General features: G+C 55.2%; 1 protein-coding gene and 1 pseudogene across 3 annotated transcripts in view; one reads left to right on the forward strand and one right to left on the reverse strand.

The window, feature by feature from the left end:
* Positions 1–19,072, forward strand: part of PEX14 (peroxisomal biogenesis factor 14) — a 139,060-nt gene extending 119,988 nt beyond the window's left edge. For all 3 annotated transcript variants that reach the window (XM_007170074.3, XM_028163483.2, XM_057558574.1), the window contains 5 exons: positions 8,221–8,306; positions 11,425–11,527; positions 12,695–12,792; positions 16,026–16,117; positions 17,883–19,072. In XM_007170074.3, the coding sequence (XP_007170136.1) occupies positions 8,221–8,306; positions 11,425–11,527; positions 12,695–12,792; positions 16,026–16,117; positions 17,883–18,321 (818 nt within the window). In that variant the 3' untranslated portion in view covers positions 18,322–19,072. The remainder of the gene's footprint in view (positions 1–8,220; positions 8,307–11,424; positions 11,528–12,694; positions 12,793–16,025; positions 16,118–17,882) is intronic.
* A 5,698-nt stretch (positions 19,073–24,770) lies between these two features.
* Positions 24,771–26,370, reverse strand: LOC103005127 (uncharacterized; annotated as a pseudogene).
* Positions 26,371–26,600: the final 230 nt, after the last annotated feature.

A 26,600-nucleotide genomic window follows, 5' to 3' on the forward strand; every position in this document is an offset into this window, starting at 1 on the left:
AAGCCCTCTAATCAGCTTTTTTGAAGTATAATTTATACACAATAAGATTAATCCATTTTAAGTGTACACTTTGATGAGTTGTACATACTGTAACTCAACTCGTGTAACCAATACTATAGTTTCATGTACTATAACGAAAGACTAAAATTTCATGTGAATGGAATCATACAGCGCATAGTCTTTTGTATCTTAACGTAATGCTTTTGAGATTGATCCAGGAAGAAAATATTTTAGACTTTGTGAACTACACGTTTCTGTCACATATAGCCCCCCGCCCCCCATCCTTTAAAAATATGAAAACCATTCTGAGCTCACAGCTGAAAAACAAGCAGGATGAGGTGGGACTTGGCCAACTGGGCAGAGTTTGCTAACTCCCGTGACTCCGATGTATGGTTATTTCACAGTTTGTTTATCCATTGACCATTGGTGGCTGTTTGGGTTGTTTCCAGTTTGGGGCTATTATGAATAATGCTTCTATAACATTCGTGTACAATAAGTCTTTGTGTGCACAGATATTTCCTTTCTTTTAGGTAAATACTTGAGAGTGGAATGCCTTAGTCACATGTTAGGTGTATGTTTAACTTTGTAAGATATTGTAAACCTATTTTCCAAAATGGTTGTGGCATTTCATTTTTTTAAAACTTTTTTTCTATATTATTCTTTTTAAAAAATTTATTTTTATTTTTATTTTTTGGCTGCGCCACGAGACATGTGGGATCCCAGTTCCCCAACCAGGGATCGAACCCTCTCCTGCTGCAGTGGAAGCGCGGAGTCTTAACCACTGGACCACCAGGGAAGTCTCCTGGTTGTGCCATTTTACATTCCCGTCAGCAATGTGTGAGAATTTCAGTAGCTCCACGTCCTTGTCAACATTTGGTATTCTCAGTTTTTAAGTTTAACCAGTCTAATGTGTAGGTAATAGAATCTCATTGTACTTTTAATTTGTGTTTCTCTAATGACTAGTGATGTCAAGCATATTTTCATGTGTTTATTGGCCATTCATGTATCTTTTGTGAAGTGTCACTTTAAAAAATCACCTTGTTTGTCTTTTTATTATTGAGTTGTAAAAGGTCTTTATATATTCTGGTTACAGGTCCTTTATCAGATATATGTTTTGTAGATGTTTTCTCCCAGCTTATGGAGATATTTTCTTGACAGTGCCTTTTGAAAAGCAGCAGCTTAAAATTTTGATGATGTCCATTTTATCATTTTTTTTCCTTTTATGGTTCATGCTTTGTTTTGTTTTGTTTTTTAAAGATTTTTTGATGTGGACCTTTTTTTTTAGGTCTTTATTGAATTTGTTACAATATTGCTTCTGTTTTATGTTTTGGTTTTTTGGTCTGGAGGCATGTGGGATCTTAGCTCCCAACCAGGGATCGAACCCGCACCCCCTGCATTGGAAGGCGAAGTCTTAGCCACTGGACTGCCAGCGAAGTCCCTGGTTCATTCTTTTTGTATCTTAGGATGTGTTTGCCTACCCCAAGGTTGCAAAGATTTTCTTCTGTGTTTTCTGTTTTCTTACAGTTTTTTCTTGTTTGTTTAGGTGTATGATCTATTTTGAGTTAAGTGCTATGTATGGTGTAAGGAAAGGGTCAAGGTTCATTTTTTACCCCCCTACAGATATCCAGTTGTCCCAGCACAATTGTTGTGAAGATTATCCTTTTCTCATAGAACTGCCTTGGCTTCTTTGTCAAAAATCAGTTGACCACACAAGCGTGGGTCCATTTCTGGACTCTTCTGAATTCTTACAGTTTAATTAGAGCTCATATTTTTTAGTCTGTGAGTGAGGATATGGATATGCCTCTCAGTGTCCTTCCTGCCTAAAGATGACACTGCTGATAGCATTGCAGCCCATGAGAAGTGGAAAAGATCGTCTTTCACAGGACGTTCATGTGAAGACAGGCCTTGGGTTTTCAGATGTGACTTCTGTTGGGCTGCTGTGGTGCCTTTGCCTTCCAGGCTGCCCAGGTGCTTCTGTTCAGAGCGGAGCTGCTCTGTTACTAGTTGCTGTGCTCTGGGTCGGTTTGTCTTTCTGGCCGCTGCCAGCCATCCATCCACAGCTCAGCCTGTGGTACCTTTCAGCTGGTCACCAGTCGGGAGACAACTTCTCCTGTGCATTTAGCCTGGCAGTCCTTTGCTGTAACAAGCACTGATCTGGCGGACTGGCTTTATTCCAGTACCTCTCTGTGGATGCGCCTCTCTTATCGTTCAGTTTTCAGCGTGCCTTGCGAACAAAGCTGATGGGATGATTTGAGAAGCTACTGCTGTGTGGAGTCACGGCTCCAGCCTTGAAGAGCCTGGAGGGGACCGCAGCTAGGCTTGCCCAGTGCCTGCCACTGCCCTGCCCTGTGCTCAGGCTGCCAGCCTCCGCAGGGACTTGATAGCGTCTCCCTGTCGTCAGCCAGTACATCACTGGATCCAGATTGTCTCAGCAGGATGATTTCATGACAGCTTTCAGCTCTCTTTTGTTGATGACTCTTTACTGGATTGTGGGATTTCCTTGGTGTCCGAGAGTCCCTGAGTCGGTGGTTTCATGCTGTGTTGTGTCCACGATTCCCGCTCCACATGTGTGTCCTTATTTGGTGATGTCTGTTCTCGCCTGCTAGGTGAGACTCTCTTGGTAGATTGAGATACAAATAAAGGAACTGAGTAATGTTGGTTTAGTTGGTGTTCAGTGAAGGGTTAGGGAGCCCTGGGGTTCAGCTTTCCTGCCCCTGAGGCGGCTGCCATACACCATGGATTCACCAGAAGTCCTAGCCTTTTGGGCAGGCAGGCCCTGTGGACACTGTCAGAGCTCAGGCTAGTTGATGGAGTCCTTGGGAGGGTAAGGAAGGCGTTGAGTTCCGAAGAACCTGACGCTCTTCTCCCTACAGTAGTCTGACCTCTGATGTCGTTGCAGCCTCAGACATGAAGGCAGTCCCAGAAATGCTCAGCTGTGCAGGATGACAAATGCTGCTGCAGACGATTGCCTGTTCATCCTCAGGAGAGGCCAGCCATGAGGTGCTGGTGCAGTGCTGGGCCTTTCGGCGAGTTGGCGAGTCAAGCCCGTTGGGCGAGTGCTGGAGACAATTGGAATCTGAATGACAGTAAAAAAATATCATTGTCCCTGGGTACTTCATCTTTTGTTTTTTATTTTTTGGGGATTTCAGTAAATTTTTATTTAAGTGGCCAGAAGTATAGAGAGTGGTACTTCAATAGAGTTCTACTATTTAAAGGTCCTTTGATGATAAATGTGTAACAGTGGAAAGTGTGCTAGTTTGGGATTCAGAAGACCCAGGTTCTAATTTGGCACGAACTACCTGTTACCTTACAGGCATATACATAATATCTCAGAGTCTTTGTTCCCCATCTGTCCATTGAGAGATTTGGGCTAGAAAATCTTTAAGACCCTTGATAAATCTGATGAAACTTGAGTTGTCTTTCTTTTCTACCTCATCGAGATAGGCAAGTGACAAGATGTAGAGAGATTATTCCGAGCACTGAATTGCCACAATTATTAGCAACACAAGAGAAGTCAAAAAAGCTATCCTGTGAGTGAGATTACTGATTCTCTTCATGCAGTGATGCTGACAGGTAGGCCTGGGTAAACAGTGTGAGTTCACAAACTTGTTTATTTACCTTGTTGTTCCTAAGCCTGTGGAGAAATGTAGGCAGGCACCCAAGGCAACGCATCCTGTATGTCACAATTTCAAGGTACCCTTTCTTGCTTAAACCCTTCTCTGTATATTCTAAGTCATTTTTCTCTGCCCATACACCTCCCAAACTTCACTGAAGTTCTTCCTTTTCTCTTGTTGTCCTAAGAATGTCAAAATTATTGAGTCTTTTCATTTTTATTATGCTGGTGTCTCTGAGAAACTCGCTGACAGACACCTGTTAATGACTGATGTATCAGTGTTCACTGTCCCTGGGTTCTTTAAATCTAGCAAAGCTCTGCCACCTTCAGTCAGATGGTCTGTGCTTGAGGAGAAGAGAAAACCGTCTTTGGGACCATCTGGTGGTGGTGTGGAACCAGGCCTCTTGCCAGCTTGGCCCCCAGTCTGCCTTGTCTGCAGGTGGGCGTCTTTGTCAGGCTAGAGGCTCTGAAGCTTTTGAAAAGCTCATTCATTCCACTTCCCTTACTTTTGAGCTGGAGCAGAAGAGCAGCTGGCCCTATTTTCCGCCCTTGACTGTATTTTCTGGACATTCAGGAGCATAGTGACAAGAGGCTGTAGCTCCGAGGTGCCCTGGGTTCCCTCACTGGGGGTCTGCACTGGGCTTGGAAAAAATTGGCCCCAGGGTGGGCAGCAGGGAGGGCTCCAGGTGGTCGTGGCTGGGGTCTGAGCTAGTTTGGGGTCATGCCGAGTGCTTTCTCAGTTGCCCTGGTCTGTACCCCTTGAAAGGCGTGCGGTGGATAAGAGTTATCTCCGTCTTAGTTTTTCTCTTTTTTCATTTTGCCACAAGACAGGATTGTATCACACATCTCCAAAACGAGTAAAATGGCATTTCAGCTTCTTGTCTTTATAGACTCTCTGAACTTTAGGAAAGATCATTCTGGTCCCTTTTCATTAATAATGAAAACCAGGGGGCAATAAAATGTTCTTAACGCGAGCACGGCAGAAACAAGGAGCAGCGCGGGGGTGAAGGTGCGGCCGGCAGGGAGCCGCAGGTGTTTCTTGGTGCTTGAGGAGGTCAGGCTCCGGAGAGGGGGGAGCAGCTGTAGGAGGGGTCCTGGTTCTTGGACCCCTGACCTGCCAGCATCTGCTCAGCCTCGGCTCTGGTACCCGGAACGAGGGGCTGCACTTCTCAAGGCATGCACTGTGTGTTTGCAGGAAAGAAGAAGGAGGCAGCAAACTTTGGGTTCTGGTCCAGTTTTCAGCCCAGTTGCAACTGTTTTCCTGTAAGATATTTAGTGGGTATTTGAGAAGTCACTGGTGAGTAGAACTTTCTGGACACGTGCCCATTTTGAATACTTTCTCTGGGGATTTTTGCAGCACAGATGGACGTTCTGGGTGTGGATTGAAGCCCCACGGAACAGCGTGGGGCTTCAATCGACAGCGACTCTTTTGAAAAGTGGCAAGGTTACTCTGTCTTCGCTTTTTCCTCCTAAAAATGAACTTGCACCAGATGTTGGAATCAAGGCACTCAGAGCAGAGCAGGCTGAGCCGAGAGAGGTGCCTGCTTGGGACTTGGAGCCTCCTGGCTTCTCAGGGTCACAGTGAAAGGTCTACCTCAGTGGTCTCAGAGTTTTCCATTTCACGATCAGCGGTCTCTTCTCTATGTCGCTCCGCATCGGATGGGGCTGTTCACTGCAGGTCAAAGCAGCAGAGCTCCCTTCTGGAGACAGTGTGTAGACGTGAACCCTGAGTGTCACTGTGCAACCCTGGAGAGGAGTGGGGAGTCTTGGCTCGTCGTGACCCAAACCCCAGAACCCGTAAAAGAATAGATCGATAAGTTTACGTAAACATGAAAACACTCTATGCCACAAAAAGCAGACCATAAGCAGAGTCAAAAGAAAAATATACTAGCAAGAATTTTTACAACTCCTTTCACAGGCAGAGGGCTAATTTCCCTGTTGTATAAGAAGTTTCCATGAATTGAGGAAGGAAATTAATAAAGAAATTGAGTAGAAAAGTAGGGAACATACAGTATACCAAAAAGGAGATGCAGATGAAAAGATTGCTCAGCCCTCACTTGTAATCAGGTAAATGCACATGAAAGCTAGAGGGAGGGACTGTTGTTTTGCTCTAGTACTGGCAGAAATCTGTGCGTGTGCTTAACCCATTATGTTGGGGTGGCTGTGAGGAAACAGGTGGGCATGAACTGGTTCAGCCCCCGTGGCGGACAGTTTGGCAGGCTATCTCAAGACTGCTCTGGCCCAGCCTCCTAGGAGTTCACGTTTACCGATGGACTTGCACATGTACGTGAGATGCCATATGTACACGCTCACTGATGGCAGCATTGTGTGAAATAGGAAAAGACTGGAAATCATCTAAATGTCCATCAATAGGGAATTGGTTTAATGGAATATTATGCAGCTTTAGCAAAAAAGAAGAATGAGAAATAGGGGAAAAGAGAAGGAAAATAGTGCCTATGTGTGTTGCCTCATACTTGCATAAAAATTCTCTGCAGGATAAAGAAGAAACTATTAACACAGTGGTTCTTGGTGGTGGAGGAAGCCTCTTTGCAGTAGACTGATGACGTGTGCTGCGTGATGTTTAGACCATGTGCGTGTATTACCTATTCAGAAACTGTGCGCTCAAGAAGGGAGTTGATCACAGTCTGTGCAGGAGACTCCGGGCTGGGCCACATTGGGAAACTCGCGTGGAATCCACAGGCGGGGGTAGGGTCGGGTGGCCAGGGGGAGACGCTCTTCCAGGCTCTCCCATCACCGTCGTCCCTGCCTCCTGAGAGCCCCCTTCAGCAGCTCAGGGAGGAGGGAGCATGCTCCTCGCCCCCTTGGAGGTCTTTGCCACTTGGATCCCCGATCAGACTGCATGCCAGCAGCCCCTCCTCCCCATGTGCTCACATCCTGCCAAGGACTTTAAGAACCGCCCCTCTCCTGCGCTCCTTTGGTCATGAAGCGCCAGGACGTGGCCGGTACCTGCAGGCCGAGGGAAGGGGGCGGCTGGAGCCATGGGTGTCCGTCTCGGAGGAGATGAGGCGCCGGCCGCCTGTGGAGTGCAGTGGCTCTTCCTCCCTCACCTTCTCTCCGAGACCCACTTCCAGATCCCAGGTCCTTGTCGCAGCAGCGTGCCTCGGGCGGGTGCCTTCTGGGTCACTGTCCTGGCACCTGGTCTGAGCCCACAGACTGGTGGTGTCCTGCACCACTGATGGCTCTGGAAACAGTGGCCCATGCACCACCACCACCCCCCCCCCCCCGCCGCCCCCTGCCCAGTGGCTGGTCCCTTGAGAGGAGGCAGCTGGGTGGCCTGGACGTGGCAGCTCCAGGTGGACGTTCCCGGGGGAGCTCGTGCTTTCCCGTGTGCCTGACAGAATCGCTGGGCGTCACATCAGGTTATGGACCTGAAAGCACTCGTGAACAGTTCATGGGGAAGGTTATGAAGTAGAAAACGCTCCTCTCCTCCTCTGGAACTAGAAGTTCATTCAGGGGTTGGAGGGGACTTTGTGTTCCGAAGGGCCTGATCCTACATGAAGACCGGCTGCCCGTGTCCGCATCCCCTGAGACGGTCCGTCCTGGGCTCAGTCCCTCTTGCCTTTGGAGGCCCCTTGCGGTGGCCTCTCCCTGCTTTCTTGCCTCCACAGCCTCCCACCTGTAGCTGCCCTCGGTGCTCCCTGATGTTCTCCCAAAAAAACACAGAGCTGGCCACGTCACTCCCTGATTCAGAGCCTTCAGTGACCCCGCTGCTTGTGAAACGACGGCCAGGTTCCTTGGGTGCGCTCACCGCCAGGCCAGCCTTTCCCACCTTCCCCCCACCCCGCTCCCCCCACCGCTCCCCTCTCTGCTCTTGCTGTCTCTTGGCCAGCAGTAGCCCCCTCACCCTGGGTGAAGCCCAGGGGCTCCCCCGTCTGCTTGAGCACAGGTCAGCCTCAGCCTTTGCACTTCCTCGTCCCCTGCCTGGAGCGCCGTGCCCGGGACCGCGCAGGCCTCGGCGTCCTCCGGCACCGAGGCCCTGCCATCCGCGCGCTCCTGGTCCTGTTCGGTGTTCTCGATCCCTGTCTGGAGCCACCTGGTTCGGTCGTTGGTAGGCTGTCTCCTCTCCACCAGGCGCAACGTGAGAGCAGAACAGGACAGGGCAGGGGTCTCGCCACCACTGTAACCCGTGCCTACGACACTGCCGTGCACCCCGTCGGGGCTTCACAAGGTTGAATGAACGGGTGATGCAGCCTTTGCCCTGGCTCTGAGGTGGCTTCAGGCTCACATAGGCAGGCGCGTGGACGTGTGTTCGTGCGCACCTAGGTGTGCTCACGGCAGCCTCACTGGATCCTCTGTTCCTTGAGAGTGGAGCCCGTGCCCTAGGTCTTCAGATCGCCTCTGCCGCCCACCCCCCACCCCCCACCCCGGGCCTCAGCCCCTCTAGGCACCAGCCCACGGCAGCTGCACAGTCCAGGGGCCTGGGAGGAGGAGGGGGACGCAGCCCAGCCGCATCCGGACGCTCACCCCCCACCTGAGCACGAGACACACCCCCCGACTGAGATGAGGAGCCTGAATCCACGTGCTCTCCTGCCTCAGGGGGGGCGCCAGTGCCTCTTCTCCTGACGTGCCTTTTCCCCCGACCTTAGGCCCTGCAGGTTCCCGGTGGAGAGATTACAGCGCCTTGGCCATCATCATGGCAGGGATAGCGTTTGGCTTTCACCAGCTCTACAAGGTAAGCTAAGCTGCCCCTCCCTGCACCCCCTTGGTGCTGCCCTGAGCCCGGGGGCAGCAGCGGGCCTGCCTGCAGAGGCCGAGCGCCCTGATGATCTCGCTCGCTGAGGGGCGTCCAGGTCAAGTCCTGGTCCTGCTCCCACCCAGGTGGGTGCGCTTGGCTGGTTCAGACCCGCCTCATCTACTGGACTCGGCATCTCCCCTCCAAGTCCCTGCTGCACAGGGTGACGAGGCCCGTCGATCCACGAGCCACATCAGGTACTTAGAACAGTGCCTGGCACGTACTGAGCAGGCCAGACCTTTTTGAGAGACAGAATGACGTGTGGTTAAGAGCATGGACGCTGGAGCCCAGCTGCCTGTGTTGCGCCCTGGCTCTGCCACTTGGCAGCTGTGTGACCGCAGGCTCAGCGGTCCCGTGTGTGAAATGGGGACAATAGTATCTACCTTACGAGGCTATTGTGATGCTGAAAGGAGTCAGAGCTCCTCTGGAAAGTGCTCTGCACCCAGCACACAGGAAGCGCTCTGCACGCCCTTGAGAATCTCAGTACGAACGTATTTACAGGATCTACCTTTTCCCCCTGTGTATTGTGTTGGCATCCATGTAAACCTAGGGCTTTTCATGGACTTCGTAGTCAACCCTCAGGATCCCAGAGTTCATTGCTTACAACGGAGCTGCAGGCATGAAGTAACGTTTACTTCCTTGATACCAGCTACTAATCAGATACTAATTACCAGCTACTAACTTTGATTTGAAGCAAGTTGAGTCTTTTTTAGAAGATGCAGAGCCAGGGTAGGTCCCCAGAGACAAAAGGTAAAAGAGTGGCTGGAGGACTCACTCTCTGCTGGTCCTGGAAAGAGAAGCCCCTTTCCTTCTGAGGCCACCTGTGACTCCATCTCTGATTTGGAGATTTTTAAAAAAGAATCTGAATGACTATCCAGCCTCATGTTGTAACTTTTTTTTTTTTTTTGGCCACGCCACGCAACTTGCTAGATCCTAGTTCCCTGACCAGGGATCAAACCCATGCCCACTACAGTGGAAGCGCGGAGTCCTAACCACTAGACTGCCAGGGAGGTCCCCCCATGTTTAACTTTTAGCACATGAAACATGTTTCAGCATTTGCACTCTGGGATTCTTAATTTTTCACTTAAGTGCAAAAGCTAATGACAGAGTTGTAGCAGAATACAATCTTTTCAGTGTAACATTTATTCTTGAAGTTGGAAATCTCCACGTTAGAAATCCAGAAGCAAGATGTTCTGCGTCCTGGGACTTCTCCCTCTGACGCCATTGTGGGCTGAAAGCCTATTTCCAACCACTGACTGCATACAGTCACCAAGAAGAATATGCTAAGACAGGATTCTCACATCAATGTCCCAGCTCTACTAAGCGGTACCTGATAGTCACATGGCTGCCCTTGGACGGCCTGTGATCTGGTGGAGACAGAAAGCATAGCTCCCCTTGGAGCAAAGCAGAGATATCCTCAGTTGTTTCCACGAAGCTCTGATCTTTAGTCTCTGCTTTAAAAAAAGAAGAGACATTGAAAGATCAGTCACGATGGTGACAAGAGAATTTAAAAAACATCTACTAAATTAAAAAACAAAAAGGAGAGGTAAGCTGTTATCTTGTTTTATAAATATGTAAAGATTTAGGCTGGGGTAGTGTATGTGTTCCTTTCCTTGGCATTTTTGATCTTGGAAATGGAATTTTTAGTCCATTACACGTATAAGAATTTCTTGACTTTTATACTTAGGAAATTTTCAACCTGGAACGTAAGGCTCCATTTTATGAGTTTCGGCTCAGCTCTGGGTAATAACTCACACGATGGTTGAAGAGCACTTTGCAAAATAGAAAATGCTTCTATATGTATGCTAAATAGTGATCTTCACTTAGGAGTCGCTCTTGAAATGAGTTCTCTGACAGGCCCCTTGTGAGAGACCTCCTTTCCCTTCCCCAGTACAGAAGCCTTAATGGAGAAGCTGCTGTCTTTTCCTGTCTGGGGCCCGAATGGAGTAAGAACCAAAGTCTCCTTTGGTCACACCTGCCAGTTACTACACCTGCCAAGCCTGCACTGTGCCACCCCTGGTGCCACCCCAGTAAAGTTGGTGACTGGTCTCACGTTCCTAAGATGGGGGGCGCCACGTCCTGAGCTTTTGGAGTTTGGAGCCCATGTTCTTTCGTCCACCTCTCCCAGCGGGCACCTTGCCGCCCACCTCTGTCCCTTCACACCTCCAAGCAGGCAGTCAGTCACCAGCTGCGCCCCGTCTGCCTTCTTCCTGACTGTTCCGAGATTCTCAGAACATTCGAGATTGCCCTGCAGCGTCAGCTTCCTTTTTCCCCCACGGTCAGTTTCTCCTGGTTCTGCCCCTTGCTCCCCCTTCTGCCCCATGTCTCAGTTCTGGGAGAGTCTGGCTGCATTTAACTCTTACCTGAAGGAAGCTTGTTCTGAGGATTCAAGGCTTTTCGAAGAAGAATGGGTGTGACCTCCTTAGGCAGCCTCGGAATACCCATATTATTATCCCCTCCTAGTGAAAGAGCCAAAGGTCCCACAAATCTGTTGTGGATTTTGATCTTGTTTCTTGAATAATTTTTTTTGTTTATTTTTACTCGTTTGTTTCCGAATGGAGAATTCATTCACGTGGTTCAAAATGTTAAAGGTTCAGAAAAGCGTACAGCAAACTTCCCTCCCACTCCCCACTGGAAGCCACCAGTGGTATCACTTTCTTGTATGACCTTTTGCGTTTTTATGATATACAACTTTTAAAGTAGAATTTTGAGTATTTTTGGACACAGAAGTATTGTATATAGCACCATTTAAAAATCTAAAGGAACCAAAAAGTGCTCCATCATAGTGGGTCAAATTGACTTTTTGTGTCCCTGTTCCCTGGTTCTGGTCCTGATTCAGACAGAGTTTTTTTTTTTTTTTTTATGTGATTATAATCACAGCCTCGTAATTTTCGGATGTCTTGTTCATTTACGGTGTTGGCGTAGGGTTTCCGAAACCCAGGGTTGATGGAGAGAAAGTTGGTTGGCCGGAGAGAAAGTTGGCCGGCAGAATCTGAGAGACTGTTGAAGAGTATCCCAAGTCCGTAGCCATTCCTCACGCGCACCCTGCTTCTTGCAGAAGTACCTGCTCCCCCTCGTCGTGGGCGGCCGGGAGGACAGGAAGCAACTGGAGAGGATGGAGGCGAGTCTCTCCGAGCTGAGTGGCAGCGTGGCACAGACAGGTGAAGATTAATGGCCCCATCAAGTCACCCCTCAAAGCCTTCTCCGAGCAGCCCCTTCTTTGCCCCCTCCCCTCTCCCCTCCGTCTCCACTTTATGTGGTGACTTCATTTATCTGCTCTGAGAATCTGTTCACATTTGCAAATGAAGCCGCCGTCATTTCGGTTTAATTTGAAATTGCTTGTTTACTGTCGGCGCGGCCTCAATTAATTATGTTTTTACGGAAAGGCTCCCAACCTCAGAATATTAATAAGGGGAATAAAATGACAGCCTTTCTAAGGGCTGTAAAGTTCATTTTTAATTTCTGCTTCTATGAGGTTTTCAGGGGGGTTTTCAGCAATTTTCCCCCTTCCCTCTAAGAATCCAACACAGGGTCAAGAGAGGCTGTAATTACCGCGGCTCCAGGGACCCCGGCCACCTCCTCTGTCATCGACTCCACGGGGCTCACGTTCATTACCCGGTGCCCCAGTGGTGGCCCAGATTAGCTGGGACCTGTCGCGCCAGAGGTGGTTTTCTCCTTTATAAACTTGTTTACTAGATGGAGCCTCTGCATCTAAAAACTCTGGCAAACTAGAGAGCCGCCTGTCCCAGGCAGGAGTCTGTCCCTCGGGGGCATGTTTGTGAAGCCCTCGGAAACCCTCTGGAGCACGTGCCCTGCTGGCATGTCTCCTTGGAGGCTGACGGTGGACCGGGAGCTCCAGCAGCCTCTGGGTTGGGTGGGGAGGGCAGGAAGGAGCAGTGAGGAAATGGGATTTGCAGTTTCTAACCACTCCGGGATGTTGTGGACTGAGCTGTCTCTCTCCCAGGACTGAAGACTTTCTATGAGTTCTGCAGTGGCATGGGGAGGCCCGGGAGATGGGGGATGCAGGCAGGATGGAAGTTGCAAGAGCCAAGCGAATCATAAACAGATATAATTAGAGGGGAGAGGTTTTGGACGGATATACTGTTGACCACGGACAACTACACAATAGAAAGATAAAGTAGAAATACTAGAGGTTAGATACAGTGCAGGTAGATGCCCCAGAGTGCAGATGAATTATATGGATTGCACGGGCCGGGGGGGCGGGGGGGAATGTCTGCAGATAAATTAGATGCAGCAGCTTATAGGTGTGTGGACAGAAGGAAGAATCTGTATCATTTAACAGAGATGCAACTGCTCTTTCCTCCCAGTGACTCAGTTACAGATGACTTTAGCCTCTGTCCAGGAGCTGCTGATTCAGCAGCAGCAGAAAGTCCAGGAGCTCGCCCACGAACTGGCCACAGCCAAGGTACTTGTCCCTGACCCTCTGGTCCCTCTAGGTCCGGGTCTTCCCTGCACGGCTCTTCACTCCCGTCCTTTGTGCCCAGTTCACTGCGTCCGCTGGGGTCTGATGTTGTCTCTTCTGACACCGGTGACCCTGCCCTTGTAGAGACAGGAGGCGGTCACCGTGTGGGTGGTGTGGCATTCAGTGACAGAGGCTGTCCTTTCTGTCTCCGTGTCACCTCCCAACAGGAGGGAGGAAAAGCAGCTCTGTGCCTGTGGCCCTCCCGTGGCAGCACACACCCCAGATCTGGTGGTAGCCGGTGTCCACACGGGATGGTCTCCACCGCAAGTTAGGTCAGAGGTCCCGGAGTTGCCAAGAGCGATTGCAGGGAACAGGGTGGGAGGAGTGTGCCCAGACCCTGGGCTGAAATGCTGCCGTGGGTGGGTTCTCCAAACCCCGGCCTCGGGATCCGGTAACCCCCAGAGGAGTGTAGACGTACCTGGGGTCGACTGAGGTGGCTTCCTTGCCCCACTTCGCACATCTGGAGCTGTCTTGGCAACATCAGACCCTAGGATCAGACCACCGGGGTTCAGGCTCTCCTGTGCCCCGTGCTACCCGTGTGACCGCAGACAAGCGACATGCTGTCCCCTGTCTGTAAGAGGGAGCTGTACCGCACCTCCCTCGTTGCCTGTCCCTACTGAGGACAGAGCCTGGCTCCCGTCAGCCCCAGGATCGCAGGCTTTGGGTCTGGGTTCTGTGCGTGTGTGACAGGGTGTTCCCGAGACAGACTGGGCCCGGGAGACAGTGGTCCAGTGGCTCCAGGGCGTCCACTGCCCTCCCCACTCCATCCCCGCCTCCCGGGTTGCTTTCTGGCTGCTTCCACGCAGCCGTGCTGTAAGGATCTCGCTCCGAGCAGCTCTCCCAGAGGAAGCCCCACCCCAGTGCGCGACTCCGTGTGAGCCAGCGCTCCTGTGAAGGGGGTCCCCGAGAGTCCTCTCGTGCGGTACCCCACCCACAGAGGCCAGTGGCCACCGCCAGCCACCACGCACGCTCCCCGCGGTCGGGCGGGCGGCCCATAAAGCAGCCGAGGAGGCGGTCACGGCCTGCGACCACCTCTCCTCCATTGTCTTTTGGAGTGGCAGCCTGCCAGTGGCCAGAAGCCTTTCCAGAAATTGGAAAACTGTTTTCAGACCTTAGCATTAAGATTAAGACCACATGTTGCATTTTAGGAGGGGAGGGGGGCCCGGGGTAGCGTTTGGTGGTTGAGCGCCGCCTCTGAGGGTGTCTCGTGCTTGTTTTTCTGATGCCCCCCGCCCGCCCCCAGCCCCTTTCATTCTCTGCTGTGCTGAAGCCGTGCTCACTGGTGTCTAAACCCATCTGTGTGAAGGCTTCGGTTACCCCATAAACCAAAGACTCAGAGCTGTGTTTTCTCAGCTGTAATGTAAGTTTTTATATCTGGCTTCCAAACCCCTACTGCAGCACTGTAAAAAATTAAAAAGAAGAGCATTCAGTAATTAAAAAACCTACATAAAACTGAAGGCTGGGAGTTTTCTACAACTGTTTTTTAGAGACTGGCTAAAAAGCCCCAGATGTCAGATTTTATTTCTAAATCCTGGCATCTGGCACCATATGCGTTTGGAAATTTGAGTCCTTTGTAGGCCGATGAGTGGAAATTGCTCCCTTGTTAATGGGCTGCTATAGCTTTCAAGGTCTCAGAGAGGCCAGAGCAGTGGCTCCTGGGTCTGCGCTGTCTGGTGGTCTGGAGTGGGGACCCCGAGGGGATGTGTGTGAGGGCGGCCGAGCGCCTGTGTGCGCTCGTTCCGAGGCTGCCCGGGGTCTCTTTCCTGAGGCCTGCAGCCCCCGCGGAGGGGGGCTTCCCACTGCAGAGCCGGGCTGGGCTGCCGGCTGAGGTAGGACCCACAGCAGCCCTCACCCCACCTTAGAGCCCCACAGGCTGGTGGGGATGTGCGGGGCCCCTCCGTGCTGCCAGCCTGGGGCTCCCCACGCTCTCCTGAGCTCAGGGCCCGGGTGTTCTGTGGCAGGCGGCGGGGGCCTTGTACCCGGAGGCAGAGGCCCACGCACCCAAGGCCGTCACACCTAGGACTGGCCCGTAAACACTTCGCAGGCAGCTTGGCCGAGGCAGCTGCCGCTTGGGGGACCTCCTCTCCATCTGTCCCAGCAAGATTGCCAAACAAAGGTGTGGTCGTCTGAAGTTTATATAGAAAGCAGTGTCAAAGGGGAAGGTGTGCGGTGAAGGATGGCGTTTGTCTGAGGTTCCCGTGGCTGCTTCCCCTGTGGGCCCTCCTCCAGGACGTCTTCGTTCTCTCTGCTGAACCTTCAGGGTCATCCCAAAGGACAGCTGCAGATGGGCGGCCTGGCCCTCGGCTCCTGGCTGTGCAGACAGCGGCGCGCAGCGCGTGGCCTGACGTTACAGCTGCGTGGGGAAGGGTATCCTGGGCGAAGCCTGCCTTCTGGGCATGATTGAGAGTAGAGCTGGGGGATGGGCCAGGCAGGTGCTCAGGCGTCTCCTTTGACCCTCCAGGGTGGCTCCAGGTACCAGGCTCCTGGTGCCTGTGGTTGAGGTGGCTGCCTGTCCCAGCCCCAGAGCTTCGTGTGTGTGTGTGTGTGGGTGTGGGTGTGTGTGTGTGTGGGTGGGTGTGTGATCTCTCTCTGCAGGGAGAGGGACTTAGGTGGAGGGAGTAGTTGTTGTAGAGATGGAATTTATTTATCTTAATAGTTTTGTTTTAATGGAATGTTTCAAATACACCTGGAAATGGCGGGGCCGAACAGCAAGCCCACATGTTCTGGCTACACAGCTGTAGCCGCTGCCTCGGGCCCGTCCTGCCGTACCCCTACCCGCAGGTGATTTTGAAGCACATCCCAGACAGCATATCATTTCATACTTCCGACACTTCAGTGTGTATCTATAAAAGATAAGGGCTCTTTTGTTGTTGATGTTTTATTTCACATAACCAGGATGCCACTATCACACCTGAATGCATGTCATGATTCCCTAATATAGTCAGCTATCCAAATAGACTTGTGGGAATGTTTGTTCTAAGGGAGTCGTCACTTAAACAGAGATCCAGGCAGGCAGACCCCTGAATGGGCCGCAGCAGAACCGAACCGAGGGGGTTCCCGGCTGGCATGCAGGACACGGAATCCCCCTGGGGTCCTCCTTGCCACCCCAGCAGTCTGAGCTTCAAGGGGTGGGAGGAGGTGCCGCTCTGATCCTCTGTCCCCTGTGTGACTTTCAGGCCACCACTTCCACCAACTGGATCCTGGAGTCCCAGAACATCAGTGAACTCAAGTCGGAAATTAACTCCTTGAAAGGGCTTCTTTTAAATCGGTAGGAGCTGAAAAGGCGCGGGCTTCTGTTCTGCTCTCTGACTTCGACTTGGGGGAGGGAGCTCTTGGGGCCCATCCAGCCGCCACCCATTGGGGGCGGTGGGGGGGGGGCACGTCTCCCTGGGGGGCCCCTGTGCGTCCCACCCCAGATTGAGCTGCGTGATTCAGGCATTGAGTTTGGGAGTCTCCTGCGCTTCCACCTTCCCTTCCCGGTAGGCCCCTCCCTCCCCGTTCTTGGGGTGACAGTCTGTAGTGCCCACGAGTTTTGAGATACAGTCACTTGGTCCTGTCAAGACCCAGTCAAGGGCAGCTGGAGCCAGAAGCAGGGCCTTGAGCAGAGGAGAGAATCCCCACCCCTCCAGATAGGGCCATCTCCTCCCCTGTCCTCAGCCCCGGCTGGACCTCCCAGTGACAGCTTGGTCCCAGAGAAGGTCCCCCCAGAGGGCCAGGCCAGGGGTCTCTGTTCCGGCTCAGTTTGAAGAGCCCTACGATTCAAGGCAGAGGCAGACGCAGTGCGTGCCTCCCCACGCCCCGGCTCCTGTGGTCTCACTCTGCTGTCCCTCCGCAGGGACAGCACCAGCGCAGCCCTGACGGGAGGGTGACCAGCTTGTCCGGGCTTGCCCGGGCCCGTCTGTTTTTAAAACTGAAAGTCCTGTGTCCTGGGCCACCCCTCCTGCAGGGCGCCCTGGGGTTTAGTGGGGGCTGAGCCAGGCGGCGGCCTTCACTCCAGGTCAGTGATGGGGGCTGGCAGCGTCTTGTGGTCCCAACCAGAGGACCTAGTTCTCCAAGCCACCCACTTCCAGGCTGTCTGTGGGGAAAAGAGCGTGGCCTTAAGAGAGGCACGGCTGAGCTTGGGGCACCAGAGGGCTATCCGCTGGGGACACGGTGAGCGCCGAGGCCCTGACTGTGTGCTCCGCGTGGCAGGGTCTGAGGTGGAAGGGCTGTCCGGGGCCAGAGCTGGTGGTCTGGTGGGCAGCCCAGGAGGCAGCAGGCCTTTGTCCTCCCAGCTCAGGCAGGGGTGATCCCGCCTGTCCTCGAGCTTGGTTTCCAAGCCCTTGCCAAGTGGACCTGACTTCCCAGGTCTGGGCTGGGCTGGCTGCTGGCCCAGGACGCAGGGCAGGGACGCAGGAGTGGGAGGGAGAACTGGCTCTTCTGTCAAGTGTGGAGCTCGGAGGTTTTCTAGAAAAGTGCTAGGTCACCAGCATTACCCTTCTGGTTCTGACGTCTCTGACCCCGAGACCAGTGGCCAGGCTCTCCCCCACCCCCTGCCTTTGCCCAGGCCACAGGCAAGTGAGAGTGGAGGCCCAGGGGTCTTGGCTTCCCAGGCTTCTGGCTCCCCACCGTTGCTCGCTGCCTCCCCCAGGGCTGGAGGCTGGGACAGTGCTGTAAGGGTGGGAGGGAACGGGCGCCAGGGCGTGGCAGGGCCCCGAGAGCCAAGTGTCCAGCAGCTGCCAGGGAGGGCGGGCCTGGCCCCAGGCAGAGGGGACCCCAGGAGGCACCCTGAGTGGACCGGGGGCTCTGCAGGCAGCCCCGGAGCCTCTGGCTTCCGTCTCAGCCGCTCCCACCTCAACGGGCCAAGAGGCCTTGTTTCCAGAGGAGGGGGAGAGAGGGGAGGTGGGAGTGGGCGGCGGAGCTCCAGCCTGTCCCCTGGCCCTGTCCCCTGCTCAGTGGCCCTGGGGTGGCTGCTCAGCCTCCGTGAGCGCTCTGGGTCGGGAGGGGGCGGCTCTGCTGAGGGTGACCCTGCCGTCTTCTCCCTCCTCGGCCAGGAGGCAGTTCCCCCCTTCCCCGTCGGCCCCGAAGATCCCCTCCTGGCAGATCCCGGTCAAGTCGCCGTCACCCTCCAGCCCCGCGGCCGTGAACCACCACAGCAGCAGTGACATCTCGCCCGTCAGCAACGAGTCCACGTCGTCCTCGCCCGTGAAGGAGGGCCACAGCCCCGAGGGCTCCACGGCCACGTACCACCTGCTGGGCCCCCAGGAGGAGGGCGAGGGGGTGGTGGACGTCAAGGGCCAGGTGCGGATGGAGGTGCAGGGCGAGGAGGAGAAGAGGGAGGACGAGGAGGACGAGGATGTGAGCCGCGTGGACGAGGAGGGCTGCCTGGGGGTGCAGAGGGAGGACCGCCGGGGCGGGGACGGGCAGATCAACGAGCAGGTGGAGAAGCTGCGGCGGCCGGAGGGCGCCAGCAACGAGAGCGAGCGGGACTAGGCGGCCGGGGTCGTGGTCCAGGTGCAGGGCGTGGCCTGGAGCCGGGCGGGGGCAGGGCTGCCGCAGCCTCGCCGGCCTGGGCGGCGTGAGGGCCGAAGCCTGTCCACCCCGCCCGCCGCAGACAGACAGGCCTCTGACCTTGTTCTCATGTCAGGCCGAGGGCTCCGAACTCTCCGGGCTCAAGCCCCCCCAGCCCCCTCCCAGACAGACGTCCCGTCCAGGGGTGTCTGCTGGGCGTCTTAGCCAGCCTAACGCCGTGCATGACAAGAGGTAGTTTTATTACCTGACTCCTGACCCTCTAGAGGAGGGGCCGCGGGGCCTGGCGTCTGCCGTCCCTTCCCTCTACCCCGGCTCCCTCACTGCTTCTCGCCAGTGACCAAGGGGGCCGCGCTCTCGTGATCCCCAAAGCAGCGGCCCTGTGCTCCCCTCTGGGCGAGGGCCCCCCGGGCCCCCCAGCCAGTCCCTGCCCGGACGATGCCACCCTTGTGCTCCCGTCACAGCCCCAGCCCGGTCGTCTGCCACCCACGACATCACGCTGCTCCCGACCATTCGCTTGCCACATCGTGGCTCAGCTATTGCCGTGGCGAGTTGTGGTCCCACCTCCACTAGGAGCCAGGCACAGGGCCTTCCTGTCTGTCCCCTGCCCCGCCCTGCCCCCCAAACACATGTTCTTTTGTGTGATAAGGTATAGGTTTCAGAATATAAGATACGATGTATATAATTGTAATAAATATGAGTTGCCACTATTTAATTCCTGCCTGTGGCTCTCTGTCTGCTCACGGCATCCCGTGCCCAGGGGTGGATCTCGGTCAAGGCCGCGCCAGGTGGGCCCGGGGAGGGGACGTGGGGGCGGCGCCCGGCAGCCCTGCGGTGGGCCTGATGGGGGCAGAACCTGCTTCCCTCGGCCAGTCTCTCCCCTAAGGCAGGTGTCGCAGCCGCTCACCCACAGCTGGAGGGTTTCGTCCTTGGTCCCGAGTGGCTGCCGGAGGGCGACGTTCTGATCCAGGAGGAGAGGGACCTCACGCTACTGTATATAGACCTGGTGTGGAGTGTGATGAGCTCACCTTCCTTAAATGGATGCATGTGCTCCCAGGAGAGTGTGTCTCGTTCCCTCGTCCTCCCCCGTCTCGTCTCCCTCTCACCCTCCCTGTCTCCCTTTACCCTTCACACAGCATTTAGCTAAACCCAGAAAAACAGCACGGGACGCTCCTTCCGGGAGCACTCGGCTCCCTCGAGCCCCCAGTGCTGTGGCCCGGTGTGCGGGGGTCAGAGGGCCCGGCCCCGTCCGGTGCCTCGTGTAGACACGGGCTTTGGAGACAAAGTGCAGGCACCCCGGCCGCCGCGGAGGTGGAGCTGCAGCGGGTATGTACCCTCCGGGGAGGCCCCGGCCTCCTGACCGCAGCGCTGGCCGAGGGTGAGAGACTTGGCATGGGGGCTGTTTTGTCTCAGAAAACATTACCCCTCCTACCCAGGCCCCTTTTTCGGGCTCCCGCGGTAAACTCCTTCCTGGCGCTCAGGCAGGGGGCCCTCGCCCTGACTCTCTGAGTGTCCAGCCCTCCAGCCTGGTTTCCCAGGTTTTGTCTTTGATGCTCATAACTTCACGTGATGTCCCAGCTCGTGCTCCCTAGGGGCAAGCAGAGACGCCCCCCACCCCGCCCCCCCGTTGAGTCACCTCTGCCTCTTGCCATCACCGAAGAAGCCAGGTTTCTCCATCCCCAGGGGCTCCCAGCCTGGTCTGGACGAGGGGCCCAGCGTCTGGGAGCCCAGCAGGCAGACGGACCTGGGATGACAAGCAGAGGGCTGGTGGCTCGGTTGGAAGCACCCCTGGGCCTCGGGGGCCAGAGACGGGGTTTCCCCGCTCTGCCCTCCTCGGGGAATGGAAGCCCGGGTCCCGCGTGGGCCGTCTCGGGGTCTCCCCCTCTACTTGGTGACCGTTTCTCGTGGCCTCTAACTTTGCAGAGGTCCCTCCTGCAATGGGACCAGACAGGGGGAGGGGGGCAGAGGGCAGATAGCCTGGGACGGAGATGCAGCCAGAGCTGCTGGCGCGGGGCAGCGGGCACTCGGGGGACCTTGTGGGATGTTTCTTGCCCAACCTGGGGGGTCGGTTGTCTCGCAGGTCCCCGGACTCACTGCGGGAGAAAGGGACAAAAACCTGGGCCCGGGGGCCTTTTGCCCTGCGGGTCCTGAGCGCCCGATTTCAGCTTTTGAGGACAGAGAGTCTGGCGTGATTTCAGGGAGGGAAAAACCCCTCCCCAAAACGGCGTGAGTGCTGCCTAATAAAGGCAGCTGCTGGACGGAGGGAAAACAGCCCTTTGAAAAAAAAGCCTTTCATTAGAAAAATAATGCATTTCATCCAAATAAGGTAAAAATATTTGGAATGGGGCAGAAGTGAGCAGCAGGCAGCGCCTGTCGGGCCCTTTCTGGAAGGGAGAAGATTATTAAACTCAATTACAAAGTATTTTTGTAGAGTCTTTTAAGAAAGAACTCGCCCAGTGCGCAGAGGCTGCAGGATGGCCCTCTGGCCCCCGAGGTCTCCCAGCTGGCCCCGGGAGGTTCGTGGGCTCTGCCTTGGGCAGGGTCCTTCCTCAGGCAGCCCCGGCTCCCCGGCGCTTTGCGACGCGCCCGGAGTGGAGCGGGCGAGGCTGCTGCCCGGCCGGGTCGGCCTCCTTCCGCAGGAGCCGGGCAGCCGGTGTCCTGGGACACCCTGGCGGGGAAGGGCAGCGTTGTGGGTCGGGGGAAAGGGATGCTGAGTTTGTACATGTTCTCTGTTTTCATACCATGGGAGCACACATCAGCTGGTTAAAACATCCAATCGCTGTTGAAGGGGCTAGAGGATACAGAATTCCTCTCCCACCTCCACTCGGTTCACAGGTGTGCACACGTCGTCTCTCTCTGTCTCTTTCTCTCTCTCTCTCTTTAATAAAAACGGGAAGTTCCTCTTCAGTGTTGTGTGACTTGCTTGTCTCACTGAAAGTAAAGCGTGTGTCCTCGGGGCCTCACACCAGGTGGGAGGAGAGGGGTTCTCTAGAAGGCGCCTCTCCTGGCCTCCCCCTGTGCTCAGCCAGGACAGCGAGGTGCCGGTTCTCGGCCTGGCCCAGGACCTCCCTCTCCTCTGGTGACTGTCCCTTCCTGCCCCAGGCTCAGCTTCTACCCCAGCCTCAGCCCCGCCTCACACCGCCTCTGCCCCAGACCCAGACAGGTTCTGCCCAAGGCGGAGGAAGAGCAGGCGGGAGACTGGCCGACAACCTGATTCTCAGGACTTTACTTAATCCTTAGTGTTTCTTCGTCTGTTTGCTTAAAGTTGCTTCTGCCAAGGCACCCAGAGAAGAGGGTCGGAGTCTCCACACAAAGCAGGCAAGCAGGCGCCAGTGAAACCCCGAAGGTTGCCGTGGCTCCGGCTCACCCGAGGGTGGACCCGGTCCTGGCTGACCCCTCCCTGTCCGGGCACCGCCCTGGCCCCCGCTCCTTCACGCTGCACAGGTGTTCCCCACCCCGGGGATCGGCCACCCCCCGCCGGGGACAGACACCTCCAGGGTGCCCGCGGCGCTGGTGGGTGACCGCCACGTTCTCCACCGGGAGCTGGCACGTCCTCCCCCCGCTTCCCAGCCCCGCCCTGGGCTCCAGGCACGCGCTCGAACTCAGAGAGGAGTTTAAATCTCCAGCCGTGTCGTGTCGGGTGCTTCTCCCTGAATAGTGAACAAACCTTAATAGTTTACTTCCATCAAGCACTTTAAAGCTCATACTGCTCTGGAAGAGGAGATGAGATTTTATTATCATTTCATGAGGATGCCTGCAGCCTTTCCTTGCCCAACAGATCCTGGGAGGATCTTCTTTATAGTGAAGGGGTCACATTTTAAAACACATCTTGGAAACTCAGGTGCCCAGCCCTCCACATCCCGGCCCGGCAGCTCTGGGAGGATGTTTCCAGGGCATTAGTTCCAGGGTGCCCTGTAGATCCAGGGTGTGGCAGCCGGACCTCAGGGAGGCTCTGGGCAGGGCCTTGGGGCCCTTTGATGGGGAAGAAGCCTTGGACTCTCCGAGGTCCCGGTGTCTCCCCCGAGTGGCGTGGGTGCAGGGCTCACAGGAAGAGAAGCCTCTGGGTCTGGCCCTGCGCTGGCTGTGCACCCTGGGAGGCGCTTCCTGTCTGCCCCCACCCCGCAGAGGGTGGGGCGGCTCCTCCCGGCGAGGGTGGCACAGGCCTGGCCCTGTTCATTCCCGGCAAGGTCCCCAGGACTCCAGCTGGTCCGAGGGGCCCTGCTTCCTGGAGGCCTTCCTGGGGGCAGCAGCACTTCCACTACCCCTGTGCCCTGGGCCAAGGCCACCTCTCATGGAGACGAGCAGAACGACAGGCTGTCTGCCCGGGGCGACGGGCCACGCGGGCCACGCCGCCCGGAGGGCACTGCCCTGGTGCGGTGGGTCCAGGTGGGCTGTGAATGCCGAGGCCCGACTCCCTTGGGTGACTCAGTTGCTGGTAGCACCTAAGCCGGGCCAGGTGTGTGGGAGGTGGGCAGGCGACTGAGCTCAGCGCGAGCCTGTGCGCGGGTTCGGGCTCTTTCCAAGAGGTTACAAAACTCTTGAATTTGCCCCAGTTGGGGTGTAGGAGCATCGCACCACCACAGCTAATTAAATTCCGGAATGAAAACATGTTTTACTGCGATTCCTACCGAGCCCAACAAGCCACAGGGAGCAAGCACGGTGCGGCCTGGGCCCACTCCGCACCCCTGGGGCGGGCCCCGCCCTCCTGGGGTCGCAGTGGGCTCGGGGGACACGGTCTCAGTGGGCAGTGCCTGGGACTGAGAGCTACGGGCTGGCCTGCGCGCAGCCTGCTTACATGTCACGGGCCCGCGTCTCCCTGAGGCTCGGCTGAGGGCTGCCCTGAGACCCAGCGCCCCCTTCCCTGGGCCCCGTCTTGTCCTGAGCCGAGCCTGGAAGCTGGCCCTGCCCTCAGCTAGGCTGGGCCTCCTGTTGACCACGTATGGGTCCGCTGAGGTCCATCTGGCCCCAGAAGGCCTGGGGGCCGCTGGGGAGGGGGCAGTCTTGGGGGGGGGGTCTCCCCGGCCCCGCAGCAGTGCCCAGAGGGAGCCCTGTGTTAGCACCACCCACCCAGCCGGCGGCGGCAGGCTGCGCTCTGGGCCTGGCTCCCTGCCTCCCCTCAGGCCCTGCGGGAGGGCCTGGGAAGCTCCAGTAATGGTTTTAATTTGTTGAACTTGTGTTTTATCCCATAAATTAGTCACTGTTTTATTTAACAGAATCGAGATATCCACAAACAATAGGCGAGTTCCAACTTGAACATTTTAATGAGACAGAAAAAAGTATATATGTTCGAGTCTGTTACAAACATATTTATGTAAATAGCCTGTGGGCCGCGTGCCAGGAGGAACGAAGAAAGGGAAGGGCCCTCTGTGCTGGGGGAGCCTGGGTTAGAAAAGAGGCCTTTGTGGTGGAAATGACGTTGAGCAGGGCCCCGGTAGTGGTGCAGCCCCTGCACCGCTCGCTCCCCCTGCTGTCCCAGTGGTGACACCTGGGGCGCCGCTGGTGGGACTTCGCCTCCCCAGGAAAAAGGGGTGTGCTCCTTGCAGGGATGTGACAGCCACTGAGATTCTCCACGAGGCGGAGGAGCGTGCAGGGCCTGGCACACACATCTCCTCCCCAAGGCCCTGGGCCACCTGGCCACCTGGAAGGAGGTTAGCTCAGGGCAAGGCTGCCAAGATGGCACAGATGAGGAGGTTTACTGAGGAGGGGGTCGCCATCTAGAAGCGTCAGGGCAGATGTGCGGCCTGCACTCTGGACGGGGCCTGGCCGTAGCGCTCTAGCCACCCATGCTTCTGAGGGAGCCCCAGCCGTGGTGCCACCGGGGTCGCCAACTCAGGCAGGCCTGGGGCTGGCGGCTACGGACCCAGGAATTGGCCCCTGCTGGCTCTGCCCCTGCGTGCTCCGGGCAGGAGCCGAGCCAGCATCCGGATCGGATCCGGGTACGCGCCGTTCCCAGCCCGGGCAGGTCCCTGCAGGAAGGAGGAAGGAGCCGAGGGAGGAGGCAGAGGGATGACCCTTGCCAAGCGCCTGCCCAGTAGCCCTGGCTGCGCTGGGAGAGAGCCGGCCAGGCTGGGGGCCTCTGGAGCCCTTGCCGGAGGCCTGAGGCGTCTGTGCCAGGCATCTCCTGAGCCTCCGTGGGGCCTTCAGGCGGGGCTGGGGCGGGAGGCCGGGCGGGGCCCAAGCCCCCCACCATCTGTTCTCGGCAGCCCAGGAGGACGTGGCCCCCTCCCAGGGGTGATCCCGGTCTGCCCCCTTCCCTGCCAGGGCTGAAGGGTGACCGACACCCTCCTCCCCTCCCTGCCTTGGCACATGGAGCCCGGCTGGCCATGGTGGCCGTGCCACCCTGCACAGCTGGGTCCCCGCCAGCCGCTCGGGACTGACTTTAAAAATAAAAGATAACTTGATAGATTTTTTTTCCAGTTTTTATTGAGTGAAAATGTCAAACCTTGCATCAGTCATGCAAAAAAAAAAAAAATCAAATAAATAAAACACATATATTAAATTTCTAATAGCACTAAATTCAAGTGGAAAAATATTCAGTTCTTAATAACCAGGTGCCGAGGAGACCAGATTCAAGTAATCAGAGCACACGCTGTTCAGTTCGGTTTTCACGTTCTGCGTTTTCGTCTCAAAACCTCTCTATATATCTCTATATATCTATATATGTATATACATATAGATATATACACACACATATGTGCATACATATTATTTTATATTTATATATATACACATACATAGTTATAAAACATTAAAAAGAGCATTGGTGGATCAAGCATTGTTTTCCCCACGGAAAGAAAATAAAACAAAAATTACACATTAAAATTCAAAATGAGCTAGCAATGGCTTATCGTCCTAGTGTGCAATATGAAGGTTACAAAAGGCTAGACTTCGCACTGTCGGCATCTTCTTTTTTTTTTTTTTTTGTTTGATTTTGCTACATTGAAAAAAAAATTTTTTTTTTTTCCTTTACAAAACTCCTTCCACAGACTCCCCGGTTCTGTGGTCGGGCACAAAGTCTGGGCGAATGCTCAGCAGCAGCACGTGGTGCCCACAGAATTCAGGAGGCTCTGGTAGGGGCTGTTCTAGAAAACCATTTGTTTCCTGTTGAATCAGGTACACTCCTTCTGACCACTCCTCCCTCCTGCTCCCTCTCCAGTGCAGATGGTCCTGGCTTTCTGGCTGTGGGCAGCCAAGAGGACAAAAAAAAAAAAAAAAAAAAAGAAAGAAAAAAAAAAAAGAAAAAAGAAAAGAAAAAAAAAGTAAACCACTGCCCCCTGCAGCTGGTCAGGCTCCCCTTGGAGACCTCTGGGGAGGAGGCTCTGGGAGACGGCCCCTCCCCCAGGCTGGGCCTCGAGCTCTCCCTGTGGCCATGTCACAGGGCCCAACCTGAGACAGCGCTGGTGGCCCGGCCTGGAGTGAAGATGAACAGGAGTGGCCTTGGGCAGCCTGCCCTCCGTCCCTGTCGCCCTCAGAGCCATTGGCCGGGCACGTACCCACCAGGTGGGCCCCGGCTCTGGGCTCGGTGACCTCATCGCTGAGGGAGGGTGGCAGGGGTGGGGGGCTGGGATTTGCAAAAGGAACCAAATCAGGGTGGGTTGCACCAGCAAAGTATCCCAAAGAAAATAATAAAACAAACTGGGAAGAAAAAGCCCTATAAAGCCACACGCATAACCAATAGAGAAAAAACTCAAATGTTAAATTAACTACAAACTTGTATCAGTAATAACAGTCCTTTTTTCTTGTCTCTACGAAATTCAAGTTAAAAGTTGGAATCACGCAGCTCCCATCAGTGCTAGTGTAAAGACGGACAGCCTCAAACTGGTAAGGCCTCTAAACGCTAAACAAAACCCCACGTGAGCAATTGCACTCGGGTCTCCAACCTCAGGGCTGGTCCGGAGGCGGTCTGCGCTCTAGCCGCCCGCCTGCTTTTTTTTTTTTTTCTTCTTTTGTTCTATGTAGAATAATAACCTTTACAGGAAAAATACTGTACAACTTTCTCGTATTTTTTTCCATGTTGACTATTAAAGCCCCAAACAGTCGCATCCTTCCTGTTCTCACCACCTGGGTGGCAGAGACGCCCTGCAGGCCCAGCAGCCCAGCACCAGCGAGCAGACGCACCCCTTCCCAGGCCCCAGCCCTCGGGACGGACACCCCGACCAGGCCCCGCGCTGGGGGCAGAGTGACCCGGAGCTCCCCGCTCTGCCGAGTCCAGGAGGTTCCCTCCGCGGTCCCTGTAGTGTCGC

Source organism: Balaenoptera acutorostrata, chromosome 1 (assembly GCF_949987535.1).
Source record: "Balaenoptera acutorostrata chromosome 1, mBalAcu1.1, whole genome shotgun sequence".
Classification (NCBI taxonomy): Eukaryota; Metazoa; Chordata; class Mammalia; order Artiodactyla; family Balaenopteridae; genus Balaenoptera; species Balaenoptera acutorostrata.